Below are 19128 nucleotides of genomic sequence, written 5' to 3' on the forward strand. Positions count from 1 at the left end.
ACTAATATAATTTTAATCACAACCTATCATATAAACTATAAAGTGTTAAAATTTATGATGACTAAATTAATAAAATACATGTACTCACTAAAAAATTGTGTTTTTTTTTTGAGAAATTTCAATTATAACTGGTAATCGTTAGAAAATAGGATTTGTGATTTTTGTTTTCTTAAATGTCATACATATTACATATGAGAATTGATCTGAATGTATATATATGTTTAAAGTTATTTAGAATTAATTTATGCTATACAAATACATATATACATATATATATATATGTATTATGAATGACAGAGATAATAAAGAATAATAATAATAATAATAAATATATCTTGTGAATGAAGAAATATAAGGGGGATTATTGTTTTGTTTCTTTGAGAATCAAGGGGGATTATTGTTAATGTTAATGGGAAGTAGAAGTTTAGTTTAATTTAATAAGAGAAGAAAAAGACAAAGGTCATGGAGTCAAAGACAAGACGACCACCAATCTCTCTCATACCCCGATCAGGTCCCTCTCCAAACCGTTTTCTACTCAGACCCATCAACCAACCCCTCTTCTCTCTTTTCTCTTCTCTCTTCTCTCTCTTTCCTATATTCTAAGCAAACCCCACAACCGTCACCATCATCATTATCATCATCATTCCCACAACCTCAAGTTTCTCTCTTTTAATTTTTCTCTATAAAGACCTACTTACCACATTTTTACATCAACCCTTCTAACACCCACACCCACACCCACACCCACACTACTACTACTTCTCTGATCTCTTTCTTCTTCTTAGTTTTATTTTCTAGCTATAGTAATATCTCTGCTGGAGGATGAGAAAGCCAGACCCATCATCATCTTCTAGTAATAACAATAACAATAACACTAATAATAATAACAATAAGCTGAGAAAAGGGCTATGGTCCCCTGAAGAAGATGATAAGTTGATGAATTACATGCTGAACAATGGGCAAGGGTGCTGGAGCGATGTGGCTAGAAACGCTGGGCTTCAGCGCTGTGGGAAGAGCTGTCGTCTTCGTTGGATCAATTACTTAAGGCCTGACCTCAAACGTGGTGCTTTTTCCCCTCAAGAAGAAGAGCTCATCATCCATTTGCACTCTCTTCTTGGCAACAGGTTATTAATTTATTAATTAAATCAATCTGTACTTATATATCCTATTTTTATTTCTCATGTACTTTTACTTCTATATATATTGTATTTTTATTTACATTATATTATATATTTAGAATCTAATATATACACAAAGTCTACTGGCACAATATACTAGCTAATAATTAACTTTGGTTATTCATATTGATGATGATGAAAAATTGAAAACTAATATGGTGAATTATACTATAGTTTTTTTCTTTTTCTTTTATGTGTGGTCTCGTGTCTAGTTTTGATTTGCTGCAGAGTCCTTTTTTTTTATTCATTTTTCTATGCGTGAATTTCTTAATGGATTTTCTACCAACTTTTTGATGAAATGACAGGTATAGACTATAGAGTTAGAATTAGCGTGTCTTCTTGCATGTACATATGTATTCGTTATGGTTTTTTTGAATGAAAAATATATGCATGTTTCATTGTTAATTACCAAAAATATACATAGTAAGATAGCTCTCTCTCACACACACTACAGAGAGAGAAAGATGAGAGAATACGTTATTAACTCCTGTCGAAAGTAATTAATAAAGCAAATATTTAATTATTTATAGTTAAGACTAATACTACCAATCATCTCTTTAGTAAAATAGATAATTAATAAATACTCCCGATCATCTTTACCGACAGATATATATATGTACGTATTCCATAAAACTAAAGTCAATATATGTACTTACTTTTTTCTTTATATTTTCCTTTTTTGAGTATACAAATATGAAATATATGTACACGTACAAGTATTTCTATGGGAACTACTTCAGTTCAGATATATATATGAACATGTACTACACCTATCATCTACACACATCACATATATATATAAAAATATGTACATACCTTCAGTTCTCTTATACATTAATACTGTAGTTAACCTCATGAAATGTATATATAAATATATATATATATACATCAATGTAATAAAACATGAAAATGACATCGGTCTTCTATATATGTTTATGGTGCTGATATATCAGCCCTTGAGTTGAAGACACTCAAGCCCCTAACTTTTCATTCAAGTATTTAAATATATATATCTATAAAATATGTAATCTTTTTCCATGCAATATTTTTTTATTTAGGCGTCAGACAAAAGACTAGTACTATTAACTTGATCAGATAATTCCATTTCAACCCGACAAGTACGTAGTCTAATATATACCTCTATTATTAGTGTTTAAGTCCAACTTGTCTGGCGGCCAAAAGAAAATCTTAATCTTACGATGAATTACATACATATATACACCATGTGTCTACATCATCACCGATCCCCACTTTGAGTTTAACACACTCCACACACAAACATACATACATATAAAATATAAATATATAGATATATATATAGACATATATATTATGAGCTTCTTTTATTGGATATTAGTGGTTTTTAACACTTTTTATATTGGCGTCATGTTTGGTTCGCGATATTTTTAAAAAATTATTTTTTTAAGTTATATGAGATCTAATATTTATTAATCAGTAGCCGGTTTGACGCCGAGAGAGATGGTAGGTACATAGGGGTGTCTTTTAGCCTTTCTCTATATATAAATAGATATTAAGGCACATGAAACTCATGCATGTATTTATAATGTATGATCTCAGGTGGTCTCAAATCGCGGCACGCTTACCAGGAAGAACTGATAACGAAATAAAAAATTTTTGGAACTCAACAGTAAAGAAACGACTCAAGAACTTGTCATCTTCATCTACAACCTCACCAAACACAAGTGACTCCTCGTTCGAGCTCAAGGACTCATCATCAATATCCATGGATACTAATAATAATAATAATAAGATCATCATCAACAATATCATCCCGGGTGCTTCTAGTCAAGATCAAAACACCATGTTTTCTACTTCATACCTTCACGATTTATCATCACCCACTTCTCTCCACCACTTGATAAGGCCATTCCCAGCCATGCAATTTGATCACCACCATCATCATCACAACAACATGTTTGGTACATCCAATAGTAATGAATTCTTGAATAATAATATTAATCCAATATCATCACAAATTGCTGGGATGGTTAATAATAATGACCATGATAATCTTGGTTTTTTTGGAGAAGTAGTTGGTGGGATAGAAGGAGAACTGTTTGTTCCTCCACTGGAGAGTGATGAAACTACTGATCATCATCCTCAAAGAGTGATTAATATGAGTAATAACAATTACTTGATGAGTAGTAACAGTACTACTACTAGTGTCAAAGCTGAAAATGGTGATCATATTCATGGGGTTGAGACTAGTTATTTCCAGGCACATGAGCTAACAGTTGGGGAATGGGACTTAGATGATTTGATGAAAGATGTTTCAAGTTCATTTCCCTTTCTTGACTTCCAACTCCAATAATTCATTTCCATCCATTTTTCTGAACAAACACAAAAAGATTGTTTTTTTCCCTCTCCCTCTCCTCATCTTACATTTTTTGTTTTTCCCAAAATATACACCTTAAAATAGGCACCAGAAGTAGAATATAAGTAACATCCTTTTACATATATTTGATGAACTCAGCTGGTTTTTAGCGTTATTCAAAACCATGGTCATCATGGTCTTCTGATGAAGTAATTAATAAAGGTCACAGTAGTGGGGTACGTACGTATATATATATATATAATACTAAGTGACCATATTTTATATATGTATATGTTGTATATGTATCTGCAATATGCCAACAATATATATATGATGAGCTTCAACCATGTGTCATCATCATCAATATATATATCGATCTATACACAATAATATGTATACTTGTGAAGATATAAGTGATGTGAATATAGAGCTTCATGAAAAGTACGTAAGTAGGAGAAAGAGGTTTTATTTTTTTGCTATGTCCCATATAAAAGATTTAATTAGTTGGTATATATAATAATATATAGAAACTTTTACTTAATAGTACTCTTGAGTCTTGAGATGTATAAAACAAATGTTTGAAAAGTGCGGAAGTTGTTATTAGTGGGTGACAATAAGTAGTTGGTTTTTTTTAGTAGTTTGTATTACACATTTCATGAAATACGACTAATTCGTACTCTTTATTTTTTCTTCTCATGATCATATCTAATCATCTTACAAATATATTACATGTAGTACTCTTCATCATAATAATTATAATAATAACAATAAATTAACAATATAATAACAATTAATAAAGAGAACAAACAATATAATTACTTTAACATATATAAATATTTATGAAAATTCTACATGAAGTAGATTATTGTACTGCTGTACTATACAAATTCACTTTTTCAATGATGGAAATACAATTTGATTGGCAATATATATATATATATATATATATATACATTAATGTTTCATATTGACTATATACTCAAAAAAATATAACATCACCAATTAGTATCTTGGAAAATTACAAGAAAAAGGAAAGAAATTTAGGGTTAATTATTTTCTTCAATGGGGGTCTTAATCGAATCATCATTTAACAGACGTGCCCACTTATTAAATTTGAACTAAAGAAAAAAAAAATCTATAAAAATCACTAGTAAAGCTATATATATAGTACTTAAAGAATATAGAGAGACATAAAGCTTGGTCTCGCATTGTAAACATGGGTGTTATTAATATTTTATAGTGCATAAATAATTAAAAATATATTTAGTTAATTAGTTAGGAGCCTAAAAAAATGTTAGATTCACGAAGATAATTATAACTCCTGTACCATCCATACCTGTTTATATATAAACTTGCTATATATATATATAGCTAAAGATAGGGATAAATAATAATTATTATTTTGAGAAGTCATCAATGCAAAAGAGAAAATTATATTCACAAGAAGTGAATAGAAAGCAACTATGGAATAGGACCTTCTTACGCTAATTTTATATAATATATATAGATATATAAATATAGAGGAAGAAGACAAAGTGACCATTTTCACTTCAATGACAGTCCCTTATTAATATTATAAGAGAGTGCATTCATAAATCATTTCACTTTAGATTTCAAACTTACCATAACTAACATTTTGTGTGTGCATTAACAATAATTCATTTTGAAAAGGTTGTCTTACTTTGAGAAGCATATTATGTACAGTAAACCGATGATTACGCCTGTATTTCATGTAAATGATATCACTCTTTTTCTATAATAATAATAATAATAAAATTTAGTTTCTTACCATGCCCAAGTCAATTTTTACAAAATCAAAATTCATCTTTACTAGGAAACTATATGTGACGACACTACTACAAAAAGAGGTATTTTCGTCGGTTTCTAAGTGACATATAAAAATTTTGCGTCGGTCTACAAAACCGACTTATAAGCCGTAGACGCAAATAGTCTTTATTTGCGTCATTTCAAAAGAGACGCAAAAAACAATTTTCGTCATTTAAGAACCGACGCGAAATATAAAATGTTCTTAATAACATTATGCGTCGATTTGAAAGTGACGCAAAAAGAGTAATGTCATTTCAAAACTGACACAAAAAACTTATACTGTCAGTTCTTAAATGATGCATAACTTGCTGCAAATATTTTCTACGTTGGTTATAAAATGAAACATAAGTACAGGTAAGGGAAAAATGCAGATTTCCATCCAATTTACCCTACCTCCATTTTTAGATTTTAGAATCATTTTATATAATAGTAAATACATAATACTAAAAAAAAGTTAAAATAACGATTATAAAACTTATATAAAATTTTTATAAGTAGTAATCAATTCTATGATTAATAACGATAATACTAACTATTAACTAATTACATAATAACAAAATTGTTAATAGAAACAATCCTAAAATTTATGCATTCACATGTATTATATAAACTAACTATAAACTAATTACATAATACAAAAAAATTCATAGCAATGCTTGACTAGTATTGTGTTAAATGTGGTAATGGATGATGATATATACTTTCAAAGTAGCATATCATGAATCTATTGAATAGAGATTATAATAACATATAACTTCATGATTAATGACTAGGGTTAATTATATTATATTTTATAACAAAAGTTGCTCATGATTTTTTAACGTGAGGTTAATTATAAAATCGATATTAAAATTTAAATTCCATGCATATCGTAAATTACACATGTAAAAGTTAACAACAATCATAAAACTTGTTACTCATGTATTATAACAAAAGTAGTAACCTTGTACTTAATCTATAATCAAAGGCTTCACAAAATCGGCCCACTCATCCCGTATTGCATTGATCTCTTCGTTGGAAACTTCTATCCATTTCAAAACTTCTAACAAAACAACACAACAACAATTTAATTAACCTAATTAATACAATAAAATAATTGATATATTTCAGTTTAACCTAATTAATTCAATAAAATACCAATCCTACTGAAATTTCTACCGAAATTTCGGCAACATAACATCTATAATTCGAATGTTCTCGAAAATTTTAGACATGCAATTAATCTATTAAAACATCCACAATAATACAAACAATCAAAACTATAATTAACAGTACAAAAATTACCACACATCCGACCGTAGTCATGCAATCCCAGAACTTACTTCACTATGGATGAATATCTAGGATATTCAAACTCTTCTAGGATTTAAAAAATATAAAGAAATAAAGTTTAAGTAGCACTAATTCCAAGCTAGCGTTCAAGTAATTTCTTCGAAAGATACCACCACAATTAAAAAGTTACATTTTGAATAAAAGTAGTGATGTGAAAAATTATATGTTTGGTTGAATAGCCAAAAAGATATAAGTAAAGAGTTCTTTTGTAAGAACTAAATTAGAGGATGAACTAGCTTTAACAAAGTTGTGAAAAAAGATATATAAACAAGTCAAACCTTTCCCAAAGTCTATCTCTTATAATATAATGACAATAAAATACTGACTATGCATAAGTTTTAAAGAAGTAACTTTATCTAGGTACTATGATACTATATATTACTTACAATAGACCAATTGTGTACACTTCTATATTTTAAAGAATCTTGAATGGAATATGTGCATATATATGTCTAGAAATTTCAAGAGCACAAGTTACCAGTTACGTATAGTGGGTATTTCAATTGAGTTTTGGAGCATGACCAAATTGAAATGGCAATACAGTAACAAAAACTCAATGATAAAATTAAGAAGTCTTTTTTTTTTTTCAGTTGGAACAAGATAATAAACCAAGTTCAAACATTGTATTTTTTTTGTCCTAGGCTTTGTCTTAATGATGCATAAGAACACACTAACTTTTAGCAATATTAATAAAATAAAAATTGAACACATAACAACAAAGTTTGAGGAGTGGGGATTTCTACTTCGCCTTTGAATTTTAAGGACTGGTCTACTTGGTTCAGCCAACTCCACTCCAGTTTAATGTCTAGAATTGTGCTTGCTGTTGTTTCGGCTACTATGTAAATGTTATGGTGTAATAGAAAAAATGTTATACATTGAGTGTAATAAGTGAAATTGTCAAGTGTGTAGTGAAGTCTTGATCGAGACTTAGCAAAAAGGGGCACATTAGTAGTTATGAGACTGAGATTCTAGCTAGAACTACTCCCTTAATGGTTGTGTTGTAAGCTTCTAGTGCCCAGTAACATATAAAATATAATTAATATTCATTAACACAAAGAAAACAAATGCTACAAGCCCATAATCAATCACTAACCAAAGAATATTATTCATATAAGAAAACAACAACAACCTAAATAACACTACAATCCTAGTTACCAAAATTAAACAAACAGAAAATCAGAAAAAAAAAAATCATTATCTAAAGTTAAGCAAACCCTGAAGTTATTCAATAACTAAAAACAAAGGTTCAAAAGTATCTAAAGTTATCTACTTTACAGTCTTGAATGAACTCATAAATAAAAAACACTAAGAAGGATTTATTACCGTGGGCCTTGAGAACACGCAAAATCTTACTTCCAGTAACACTCTTAACCTGAGCAATACCGTGAGAATCACACCGATCTGAGATGGTGTAAGACCCTTCTTTGCAAACTTGCAAAAGTTCTCCTTAACCTAACAACATACATTACAGTCAAATAAAATTAATGAAGAAAATTAAAATCATTTAAGGTTACAATTAACAAAATAAGCAATCAAACATACATCTTGAGAGGGGCTTCTTGGAGACTAAGGCTCATATCTTGACTTACTTTATTCTCTCGTGCGAGCTCCAATGGAGAGAGGAGGCAGAGGTTATAGGGGAAAAGGAAGAGGCGCCGATGGCTATGGCTGCGCCAGCTCGAAGATCGATGATCTCTCGGCGGTGGCAATCTGCCGAGAGCGCTGTGACCACCTTGACCGAGCGATTCAACAGCGTTTTGCCTTCACTGAGTCTCACATGGCTTACATTCTCTCTCTTAAAGGTATTGGTAACTCATTACAAACTTTTATTCAGCAGGAGTTAGCTAATTCTTCTGGGCCTCCTTCCTCTCTTAAGAAGCTTAATCTCCCTCCTCAACGGAAAGGCGATCTTGATGTAAGTAAGACTATCAAAGCTTCGAAATCACCGCACCATCACTACAATTCGATGCTGATCTACAATTCCATTCCGATTCAGACTCGGATGATTCGGGTTCGCTTCACCATTCAGATCATTCATCGCCTTTGCACAGTCTCAATGGTATGTATGGTTACAAGGAAACTGATCAATGGTTACATGGAAACGGATCAAGGAGGATTGGGCTCGTATGGAGGAGGGTTTTAAAATATGAATTATATGCAGAATAAAGCTACGCCTTCTGTGGTCTACCAGCAAAGACCCCTCAGTCCCGAGATCATACACCGTGTGGGTGACACTTCTTCTTCTTCTTCTTCTTCTTGGAGACTACAGGGAGGCGGAGGTCACAAGGGAAGAGGGAGAGGCAGAGGTTCTTGGAGACTGCAGGGAGTCTTTCGCGTTTAGGTCGAAATGATGAACAATATTGTTTTGCATTTGGGTTTAGTTTTAGGGATTTCACTTTTTGTTGCGTCGGTTATTAACTTTCACTATTGTATTTTGCGTCATTTTTAAAAGGTCGCTAACCAAATAATTGACTGTTAATAAATGACGCAAAATGAAACATAAATTTTTAAATTTTCTGCTTATTTGCGTCAGTTTAGTTTTTAGCGTCATATACCTAAACGACGCAAATAACATATTATTAGTGTCATTTTTAAAGAGATGCCCCAATTATTTCAGTACTATTCACGTCGGTCAACGCTGTGAATAGTAGCGTTGACCGACGTAAATAGTATAATTTGTAGTAGTGCGACTAGAGTCCTAAGCCGTAGTAGATATATATTCATTATTTACGTGATTAAAAATAATATAATAACTCTTATGTTTTATAAAGAAAATATTAATAATAATCAAATCAGTACTACTCAACAAGATTAATAATATCCACACATTTATGTAGTCGCCGAATAGATAAATTTAATAAGTCAATAAATTACTTTTGAAATATCTGCCATCCTTCATTCCTCATTTTTAATTACTATTACATAGCTAATTTAAATCATATAGATTATCCATTCAAGCCTAAAAATAAAATTAGTTTTCAATAGAAAGTTTGATAAATAGAATAAAACTAACCTAGGAAAGAATTTCTTCCTCAACGGTACCATCCTCATCCACTAGCATCAAACTGAGTTCCTGAAACAGGAGAAAATAGGGGGTAAGCTTATAGGAAAGGACCATTGGTTTAATAAAAATTCATGCATGGTTAACTTTTAAAAATAAAATAACTCACCACCATTATAAAAATGTATAAACAAATTAGAAAGACCACAAATAATCACAAAATAAAGCTTAAAATGCATATCACACCGTCTTCTAGACCCCTAACTCTCAATACCTATCATACAAAACTACATCCATAACCAGCTAGTCGCACCTGATAACTACCATATATAATATCAGGGCTCAGATTTAACTTCCAGTATGATCTAGGTCTTTCACATAGAGGTGATCGAGTGCATAAGTAATCTACCTATGATGACACAGAGACTAGATCGTGAAACAACAACATGCACAAATCATGCATGATCTACATATCTCATCAATATAACCAAAAACAAGTAAATAAGAATAACAAAAGGACATATTCCCTTTCATTTTAGAAAATTTTGCAGCAAAATGACTGTATTTCAAATAAAGCTAAAAATTATAACCTGTATATATATTTGTACAAAAATATATTTGGCACTCAGTGCCCCATAGCAGTCAGAAAAAAGATGCATATTAAATTTTTAATTTATCTAATATTTTATAAATTATAAAAGTTAGAATATGTGTAATGTTATTCAACACAAATAAAATAAAGTCCAACAATAAAGTTGAGTTCCCTACCTCTCCCAAGTCATTAAACATTATCAAAAGAGACTATCCTAAGCTCTCAAGTCTCGCGCTCTAATTGTTTAGTCCAATCTTAGATATCACTTTTACCTATACCGTCAAATGTCTAAAAAATGATCACAATTGTATTCTACATTCAAAATCGAGTCTAGTGACATATAATATGACTATATTGAATGTTTGGAGTTCTAAAACCTCACTTAAGTGGTTCACATTAACTATCGTTTGCGATAGAAATCGGGTCTACCAGAAACACCTTTGAAAATAGGAGTAGCATATATCAGAACGACCACCTCAATAAGTAGATAGCACCCATACAAACCATTTATCAAAACGATACATGGTATCACTAAAAATCCTTTAGAAAGGGGTGGAGCTACAAAAAGTTCATCAGAAAAAGTATCGAGTTGGGCGAAATGACTTAGTACAGATTGTTCTCCTCAAGAAATTAATTCTAGTGGTGAAGAAGGATCGTCAGATGGACACCGAAGGTGATCAAAAAATGTTCTCAAAGTTTCAACCTCCAAACTTTGACTCGTGATCTCTCGCTAACAGTGGCGCATACAGAGGCACTGCTTGGGGGATTGAGATCGTCGGTGGTCGGGGGTCCGAGTGGTGCAACACGTGGATTAGGTGGTAGTCGGAGTATGATCACCGACGGTGGTGGTGGTTATGGTTTCTTGAGTGATTGAAGGGAGAGAAAGAGAAAGCGAAATACGAAAGAAAGAGAGGGACTGTGTCACTTGGCCTGTTGAGCTTTTGTCTCGCAACAAGCTCCTTTTGTGTTCATCTCCTAGGGTTCTATTAGTGGATTACATGGTATCACCTTTGCCAATATACATATTTGAGCTCTTGCTTCCCACTCGGTGGCTTTTGTGAAGAAAGTGTGAGGCTTGGGCTTTGCCATTGAGTATTCCACTCAACACTTTTTGCATACTACCCACACTAGTTTTTTACCTTTTGTTCTTCCAGTGGAGGTCACTTATTTCCTCCTTGTAGCAGTAAGCTTGGGAGCTTGAACTCACCGAGTACACTCACTTTTCCTTTCTAGGCCTATTTCTTGAAGTGTTGGGGTTCAGTGGCATAAATGGTTGAAGGCACCGTACTAGAGATGGCCTTCTCAATAGTTGAATACTTCAATCACTCAAGAAACCATAACCACAAGGGGGTCGAACCTCTATCAAAAATCTTATTGTCTATGGCTTTTCATTCTTATTTGTGCACACGCATGGCGAGCATCAAGTTTGTACGACCCTGCTATTGGTTGATCACTTTATGCGGTCAACACTATCTTTCGAAGTAGGTCTTGCATTTCTCCCTCTAACTCCTTCATCCTTTTGCTCATCCTCTCTTGAGAGTTAGTGAGTGGAACTTGGGTCTTTCATGTGGTTTGCACAAGGCTCGTGGAGGGTACTCCTCTTATTTGAAAAACATGTAAATTACAACTAAAGCTGACAAATAAGGCCTTCTGCTTACCTTGCACTTGGTGGGAAGCCATAGGCAAAGTGCCCCTAGCATAAGACCTCTTGGCTGAAGTCTCTTCCTTAGGCTATGGGGTGCTTCCCCCAACAAAATCCCCTCATGATAGGTAGGCCCGAGTTATCTCAATTGGCCTATTAAACTTTTGTCTCGCGAGAAGCTCCTTCTATGTTCATCTCCTATGGTGCTGTTAGTGGATGATATCGAATCACCTTTGCAGCATACATAATTGAGATCTTGCTTCCCACTCTGTGGCTTTTGTGATGAAAGTGTGAGGCTTTGGCTTTGCCATTGAGTATGCTACTCAACACTTTTTTCATACCAGCACACTAGTTTCTAACCTTTTGTTCTTCCAGTGGAGGTTGCTTATTTCCTCCTTGGAGCTTGAACTCACCGAGTACGCTCACTTTTCCTTTCTAGGCCTATTCCTTAAAGTGTTGGGGTTCAATGGCATAAATGGTTGAAGGCACGGTATTGGAGATGGCCTTCTCGATAGTTGAATACTTCTATCAATAGGGTTAGCCACCAATGTCATTATTGAGTCACGTAGTGTCCTAGGCCCTTTTTGAGTATTTGCGTGGTGGTCCACACTTTGGTTACTCTCCCTCTGGCCCTCTCTGCAAATTGGAGGTAGATGTTCTCTTACTATGGTGGTCGGTTGGTTTTCACATCAGTGCACCCCATTTTCTCAGAGACAATGGGAATTTCTTGACGTCTTGAAGATTACAGTGAATGGTTTAGGAACTAATGTAGCTAGAGCTTGTCGTTCCCACAAACAATGACAAATTATTGATGGTAAGAACTAGTCAACAAAATGACAAGAACTTAAGATGTTGTTTCAAGATCTTAATAGAATAATACTTGAAGTAAATATTACTCTCTTCACTATTTAGTAAAGATACAATTTCATCAATACTTTTTCTACCATAGAGTCTCCCTTACAGTGAGTTCAAGGGCTTTATTTATAGAGAGCCCTTCACACTTTACAATCTTACCAGATCTCAAAATCATAGGATGTCAAGTCCCTTTAATACCTGATGACATAGTATCTCAGGATGTTTGATGTATCAGACATCCTAAGTTACACTAAAATTTCCTCTTTTACTTGCACCTCAGATAAAATGAACCTTGTCTCCTATACTAATATTCATTGAGTAGTTTTTATCTTATTTGTGATTCTTGGCTTAAACGTTTCTAGCCTCGATATCTTCTCCTTGCTTAAATTTGTATGAGTAGGCCAAATACATGGGAACCGGAGGCCGTGGGTGTTTGAGATGAGGAGGCCACTCACTGCTGCGTGTAAGAGCTGATGGGTGGAGCCCTCCTTGGTGGGTGGAGCTCCCCTTGGCTACATGGAGGAGCTAGTGCGTGGATCTCCCCTTGGCTGCGTTGAGGAGCTGGTGTGTGAAGCTCCCCTTTGTGCGTGAAGCTCCCCTAGGTTCATGGAGCTCCCCTTAGTGCGTGGAGCTCCCCTTGGCTGAGTCAGAAGAGCTAGTGCGTGGAGCTCCCCTTGGTGCATGGAGGAGTTAGAGTGTGGAGCTCACCTTGGAAAACTTTTGGGCATAACACTAATGACTCCAAATATTACACTTAGTAATTTTTGGAGGTCAACATCTACCAAGCCAATATAGGCATGGCTTTTTATGAGGCATTATATGGTAGACCATGTGATCGCCATTATGTAAGGCTGAACCAAATGAGCATGTCCCTATTGGACCCTAGATTATTACTAGTACCTCTGAAAAGAGTAAGGGAATTTAAGAAAGACTTAAGGTTGATCAGAGTCATCCAAAAAGTTATGTCGATCTCCATTGACGGGAAGTTGAGTTTTATGTTAGTGATTATGTGTTCTTGAAAGATACTCCTATGCATGGTGTAATGAGATTTGGAATAAAGGGTAAGCTAGCCCCAAGGTATGTTGGACCTTTTGAGGGTATCAAGAGGGTTAGGGTGGTTGCTTACTGATCAAACTTACCAGTACGGTTGGGGCATATTCATAATGCGTTCCATGTGTCTATGTTGAGGAAGTATACTCCACATTCATCACATGTCATTGAGTATGAGGCCATCCCTCTTCAGGAAGATGTGACATATGAGGAACAACCTGTCAAAATCTTGGCGAGAGAGCTAAAAGTGTTAAGGAACAAAGAGATTCCAAAGTCAAGGTCTTATGCCAAAACCACAAAGAAGATGAGGCTCATTAGAAGTAAGAGTCCGAGATATATATGAAGTATCCTCACTTATTTAACTTTCAACTTGTAGTTGTACTTTTAAATTTAGGGACAAAATTTCTTCAAGGAGGGAAGGATGTAAACAATCGGTCAAACTGAGTAAAATGAGAAAAAAAAATTAGGATATAGGATGTGGGATCCAATTTTTTTTATTTAATTTCTTTTTCCCCACCCACAAAACACACTCCCTCTCTCTCTTTCTTATTTCTCTTTCTCTTTCTCTCTCTTCAATCACTCAAGAAACCATAACCACCACCGAACCCCAACACTGATTGAAGTATTCAACTATCGAGAAGGCCATCTCCAATACGGTGCCTTCAACCATTTATGCCACTGAGCCCCAACACTTCAAGGAATAGGCCTAGAAAGGAAAAGTGAGCGTACTCGGTGAGTTCAAGCTCTGAATCTTACTACTACAAAATGTACTTTTGGTGTCGGTTTTAAACTGACACTTATACTTTTAGTTCCAGTTCACAAAACCAATACCTATTCCATAGTCACAAAAAGTCAAAGTTTTGGTGTCGGTTCTAAACCGACACTATTGAGTTTTGGTGTCGGTTCTAAATTGACACTTAATGTATACATATATGTTTTTCCTTTAGTGTCACTTTCAAAACGACATTATTGAGTTTTAGTATCGTTTTAAAACTGGCACTAAAACTCCCTTTAGTGTCGGTTTAAAATTGACACTTAAAGTGGATTAAAAAATTAAAAAAAATACTAAAATCAACAAAAAGAATTTAAAAGCATAATATAAATATTATTTACAATAAATTTAAATAATTTACTTATTAAATATAATTGAAAAAAAACTACTATCATTCTACAATAAATTATAAACTTGTTTATTCACCACTACAAAAATACATAACAAACCTAAACAATCAAACTAAATCTTGAAAATAGTTGCTAAATACAATAAGCTATGTAATATGTGGATGTAAACAGTACATGACTGCAATAACAACTATTTAAAAAATCAATGTTGAGAAGAAAATAAAGTTAGTTGTTTCTCCACTAGTGTTTCTCTGTTGATTAAGGAAGACCCTGAAAATAAAAACCAAACACAAAGCAGTAAGTGGGAAAAAGAGAAAAACAAGCATAACCAATGCTATTAATGCTTCTACCAGAATCCTTACAAGTTACAATCAATAAGTAAATAAACATTGCAATGTATTGAATTGATTATTAGTTTTGTTGTTGTTGTTGGAGTTGTACTTGTACTTTATATCTTCGATAACATCTATGCCACTAAAACTGAAACTTTACGAGGAGAAACGTTATATCCTAAACCAAATACACAATATCAAACAAGCAATAAGTTGCTTGAATTAGAAAGAAAATGAAATATCTACACCCAAAAAAATATAATAGTATGATCAATAATTGAACATTAGAAGTAGAATCACAACTTATTATCAATATTGATAGATGATCAATAATACTTTTATTAATATGGAGTTTACTATATAGCTTCTACACAACTTGAATTGTGCAAGTGAACAACAAATAGTTGAATCAACAAAACAGAGCATGTGGAACACCTCTAGAATTTATACTTAAATGACATTGTTAAGTTCTCCAGATCAATGCTAGTACTACTGTAATGGAAGAAAAAGTAGACAAATTGAAAACAAAAGATCACAGAGCAAAACTGATCAGTCAAACCATAGAAATACGTCAAATAAATGTTAAACTTAAATACTAGTTTCATTCCCTAAAAATACTGAGTAAAGACACTATTGCTTATACAATAAGCTCTATAATATGTCTGCATTATGATCAATAGCAAGCAATAGAGTTTTTTACTAAATTGTTCCTAACAATGCAACACTTAATAGGGCTTGGAAATTATTCACAAACAAAGAATAAAGGAAAGTTCCAAGCAAAATTTCTAGAAATGTATGTTATTGATTTGGAGATAGCCCCTGAGTTAAATTCCATGATAAGCTCAACATATTTAACAACATAAAAGGACCGATTCATCAAAAAAATAAAAAAGGGAATGTTCATTAAACTAAATTTGCATGACAGACTCAACATAACACACAATTAATATTTCAAATTACTAAAATTTAGCATAAATTTTATTAAACTATCAGATTCCCCTTTCATGCCATACATAGTTTAAATATTTGGATCTTATCATTCTCAAGCTTTTTTCACAAACTTTCCATTAGCAAACAAACCCATGATTTCCATGAGTTAGATTGAAAAAAGCAATGAAGTTGTTCTAATTTCTACTCATAATTCATAGATTCTATAGCATGCCCAATTAACCAAATCCAACAAACATAAAACACCACTAATACATAACGATTAAAGAAAATGATGATGAAATGGGTACTGACCAACTAGAATTTATAAGCTCTCTCCAATTAACAGAAAAGATACTTCAAGGTCTGGACACATAAAATGCATACGGGTGAGCCTCTTTTTCTGTTATAGCTCCATTGGTCATCTCCTCAGTTTCACGCTTCACCATTAACAAAACTAACTACAACAACAACAAAGCTTCCACCTATATATATATATATCATAATCAATATAAAAAGAGAACAGAACCACAGAAGAGTAGAGGATTAATGCCACAAAAATATTCAAGAAAGGTATTCACCTAATATAGTAACGAGAGAGAGAGTCGGGTTGGGGTACCTAGATTTTGGGGGTCGGGGAGTTGGGAAATTGCCTCTATTTAGGCGTTGAACGACCAAAGTTGGTCTCTCTGGTAGGAGCAGGGAGCAGGGAGTGGCAAGGTTTAGGAAGAGAGAGACTGACGGAGTCGGTAGAGAGAGAATGAAAGTGTGATGAAATTAGGGCTTTAAATGACTGTCGTAGTGGTTATTTTGGGAGCAGGTCGTCGAGACGAGGCCTGGTTGTGGCTGCCGGCGTGGAGCATAGGGAGCAGAGAGAGAGGGTATCGAGGGAGAGTGAGAAGGGAAGAGAGAGGGTTTTCCAATTAAGGTTTTCAAATATTCTATTTATACTTTTTTTAAACTGAAATTTTTTTAGTATTTTTTTAAAAAAACATTGTCTTTAAGCCTCAGTTTATAACCGACACCAAAAGATCTTTTAGTGCCAGTTATAAATAGACACTTATACTGAATCTGAATGTATAATTTTCTTTTAATTTTTTTTGGTCTCAGTTATACTTTTAGTGTCGGTCTACTAACTGACACTTAAAGTCGTTATAGGTGTCAATTATAAATTGAGACCAAAGAGTTAGGGTGATGTTTAGTGTCGATTTTTAAAAAAAAAAACGTCACTCGAACCGACACAAAAAGTATATTTTGTAGTAGTGCAAGGAGGAAACAAGTGACCTCCACAGGAAGAACAAAAGGTTAGAAACTAGTGTGGCTAGTATGCAAAAAGTGTCGAGTGGCATACTTGATGGCAAAGCCCAAGCCTCACACTTTTGTCACGAAAGCCATCGAGTGGGAAGCAAGATCTCAAGTATGTATGCTGGCATAAGTGATTCCATGTGATCCACCAACCACACCCTAGAAGATGAACATGGAAGGAGCTTGTCGCGAGACAAAAGCTCAACAGGCCAAGTAAGACAACTCGAGCCTACCTATCATAAGGGAATTTCATTGAGGGAAGCACCCCATAGCCTAAGGAAGAGACTACAACCAAGAGGTCTCATGCTAGGGGGCACTTTGCCTATGGCTCCCCACCAAGTGCAACGTAAGCAGAAGGCCTTATTCATCAGCTTTAGTGGTAAGTTACACGCTATTTGGACAAGAGGAGTACCCTCCACAAGCCCTATACAAACCACACGAAAGACCCAAGTTCCACTCACTAACTCCCGAGAGAGGATGAGCAAAATGATGAAGGAGTTAGAGGCAAAAATGTAAGACCTACATTGAAAGATAGTGTTGACCTCTAAAAGTGATCAACCAACAAAGGGGTCGTACAGATCTGATGCTTGCCATGTGTGTGCAGAAATAAGAATAAAAAGTAATAGACAATAAGATTTGTTATAGAGGTTCGATCTACTGTGAAAGAGCGTAATGACCCACTCCCCTTTTAATTGTATTATATTGAGGGAATTACTATTTAAATTGTTATAGGTGGGATCTACTATAGTACCCTTAGGATTACAAGGTATAAATCAATATTGATAAAACTCAAGTGTTTAAGAGCACTAGGGTAGGTGTGTGTGTGTGTGTGTGTGTGTGTGTGTGTGTGAGAGAGAGAGAGAGAGAGAGAGAGAGAGAGAGAGAGAGAGAGAGAGAGAGAGAGAGAGAGAGAGAGAGAGAGAGAGAGAGACAGAGAGACAGAGAGAGTTTATCAGACACTTAGGAGGCGTTTGGTTGGGAAGAATGAAAATATAGGAATAGGAATGGGAATGAGAATAGGAATAAGAATGGAATGGAATAAAATTTAAAATGCATAAAAAAATTGATAAAAAAATTATTAAATTTTTTTTCTTGTTACATTGGAATGGTCATTCCTTTCTTTTTAAAATGGAATAGCCATTCCACCAAAATGGTGGAAAGAGCATTCCATTGGAATTTCATTCCAATACTTTAAAATACAACCAAACAAAGGAATGGAATGAAAATTATTTCCTTTCCATTCCATTCCATTTCATTACCTCCAACCAAACGCCACCTTAGAGTTTAAGATCAAGTTTCTAGCTTAGAGGTGTTGGAATTTTATGCTCTAAATAAAACCTATTTCAATATAATCTGATTTTTTATCAATAGAAGATTAGAAGTCATTTATATTTACATGTAGTTTTTATGTTTATGGTTTAATGTGTACATGTTCTGTTAAGTCCAAAACATATAGTTATTCACAACCACAGTTATATCAACACAGTGGAAGGTAATTGTGACTATATGCTTCAAAAGTTAATGTCCCATGATTCATCAGTGCACTGGATTTACACTGATGTGATAGTCAGCGATAAAGCTTACTTACACCTTCGATAAGTGTTATGTTCTTTCCATAACATTGGTAAAG

General features: G+C 33.7%; 1 protein-coding gene and 1 long non-coding RNA gene across 2 annotated transcripts; one reads left to right on the forward strand and one right to left on the reverse strand.

The window, feature by feature from the left end:
* Positions 1–700: 700 nt before the first annotated feature.
* On the forward strand, positions 701–4168 carry LOC115718535 (transcription factor MYB46). The gene is made up of 2 exons (XM_030647336.2): positions 701–1124; positions 2757–4168. The coding sequence occupies exons 1-2, from the start codon at positions 823–825 to the stop codon at positions 3508–3510; spliced, it is 1056 nt and encodes a 351-aa protein (XP_030503196.2). The 5' UTR covers positions 701–822; the 3' UTR covers positions 3511–4168.
* A 1865-nt stretch (positions 4169–6033) lies between these two features.
* On the reverse strand, positions 6034–8655 carry LOC133034975 (uncharacterized). The gene is made up of 3 exons (XR_009686267.1): positions 8215–8655; positions 7996–8124; positions 6034–6382 (listed from the first exon to the last, which is right to left on the reverse strand). It is a non-coding gene; the product is annotated as an uncharacterized LOC133034975 (long non-coding RNA).
* Between the last annotated feature and the right edge of the window lie 10473 nt (positions 8656–19128).

This window comes from Cannabis sativa, chromosome 2 (genome assembly GCF_029168945.1).
Source record: "Cannabis sativa cultivar Pink pepper isolate KNU-18-1 chromosome 2, ASM2916894v1, whole genome shotgun sequence".
NCBI classification, from domain to species: Eukaryota; Viridiplantae; Streptophyta; class Magnoliopsida; order Rosales; family Cannabaceae; genus Cannabis; species Cannabis sativa.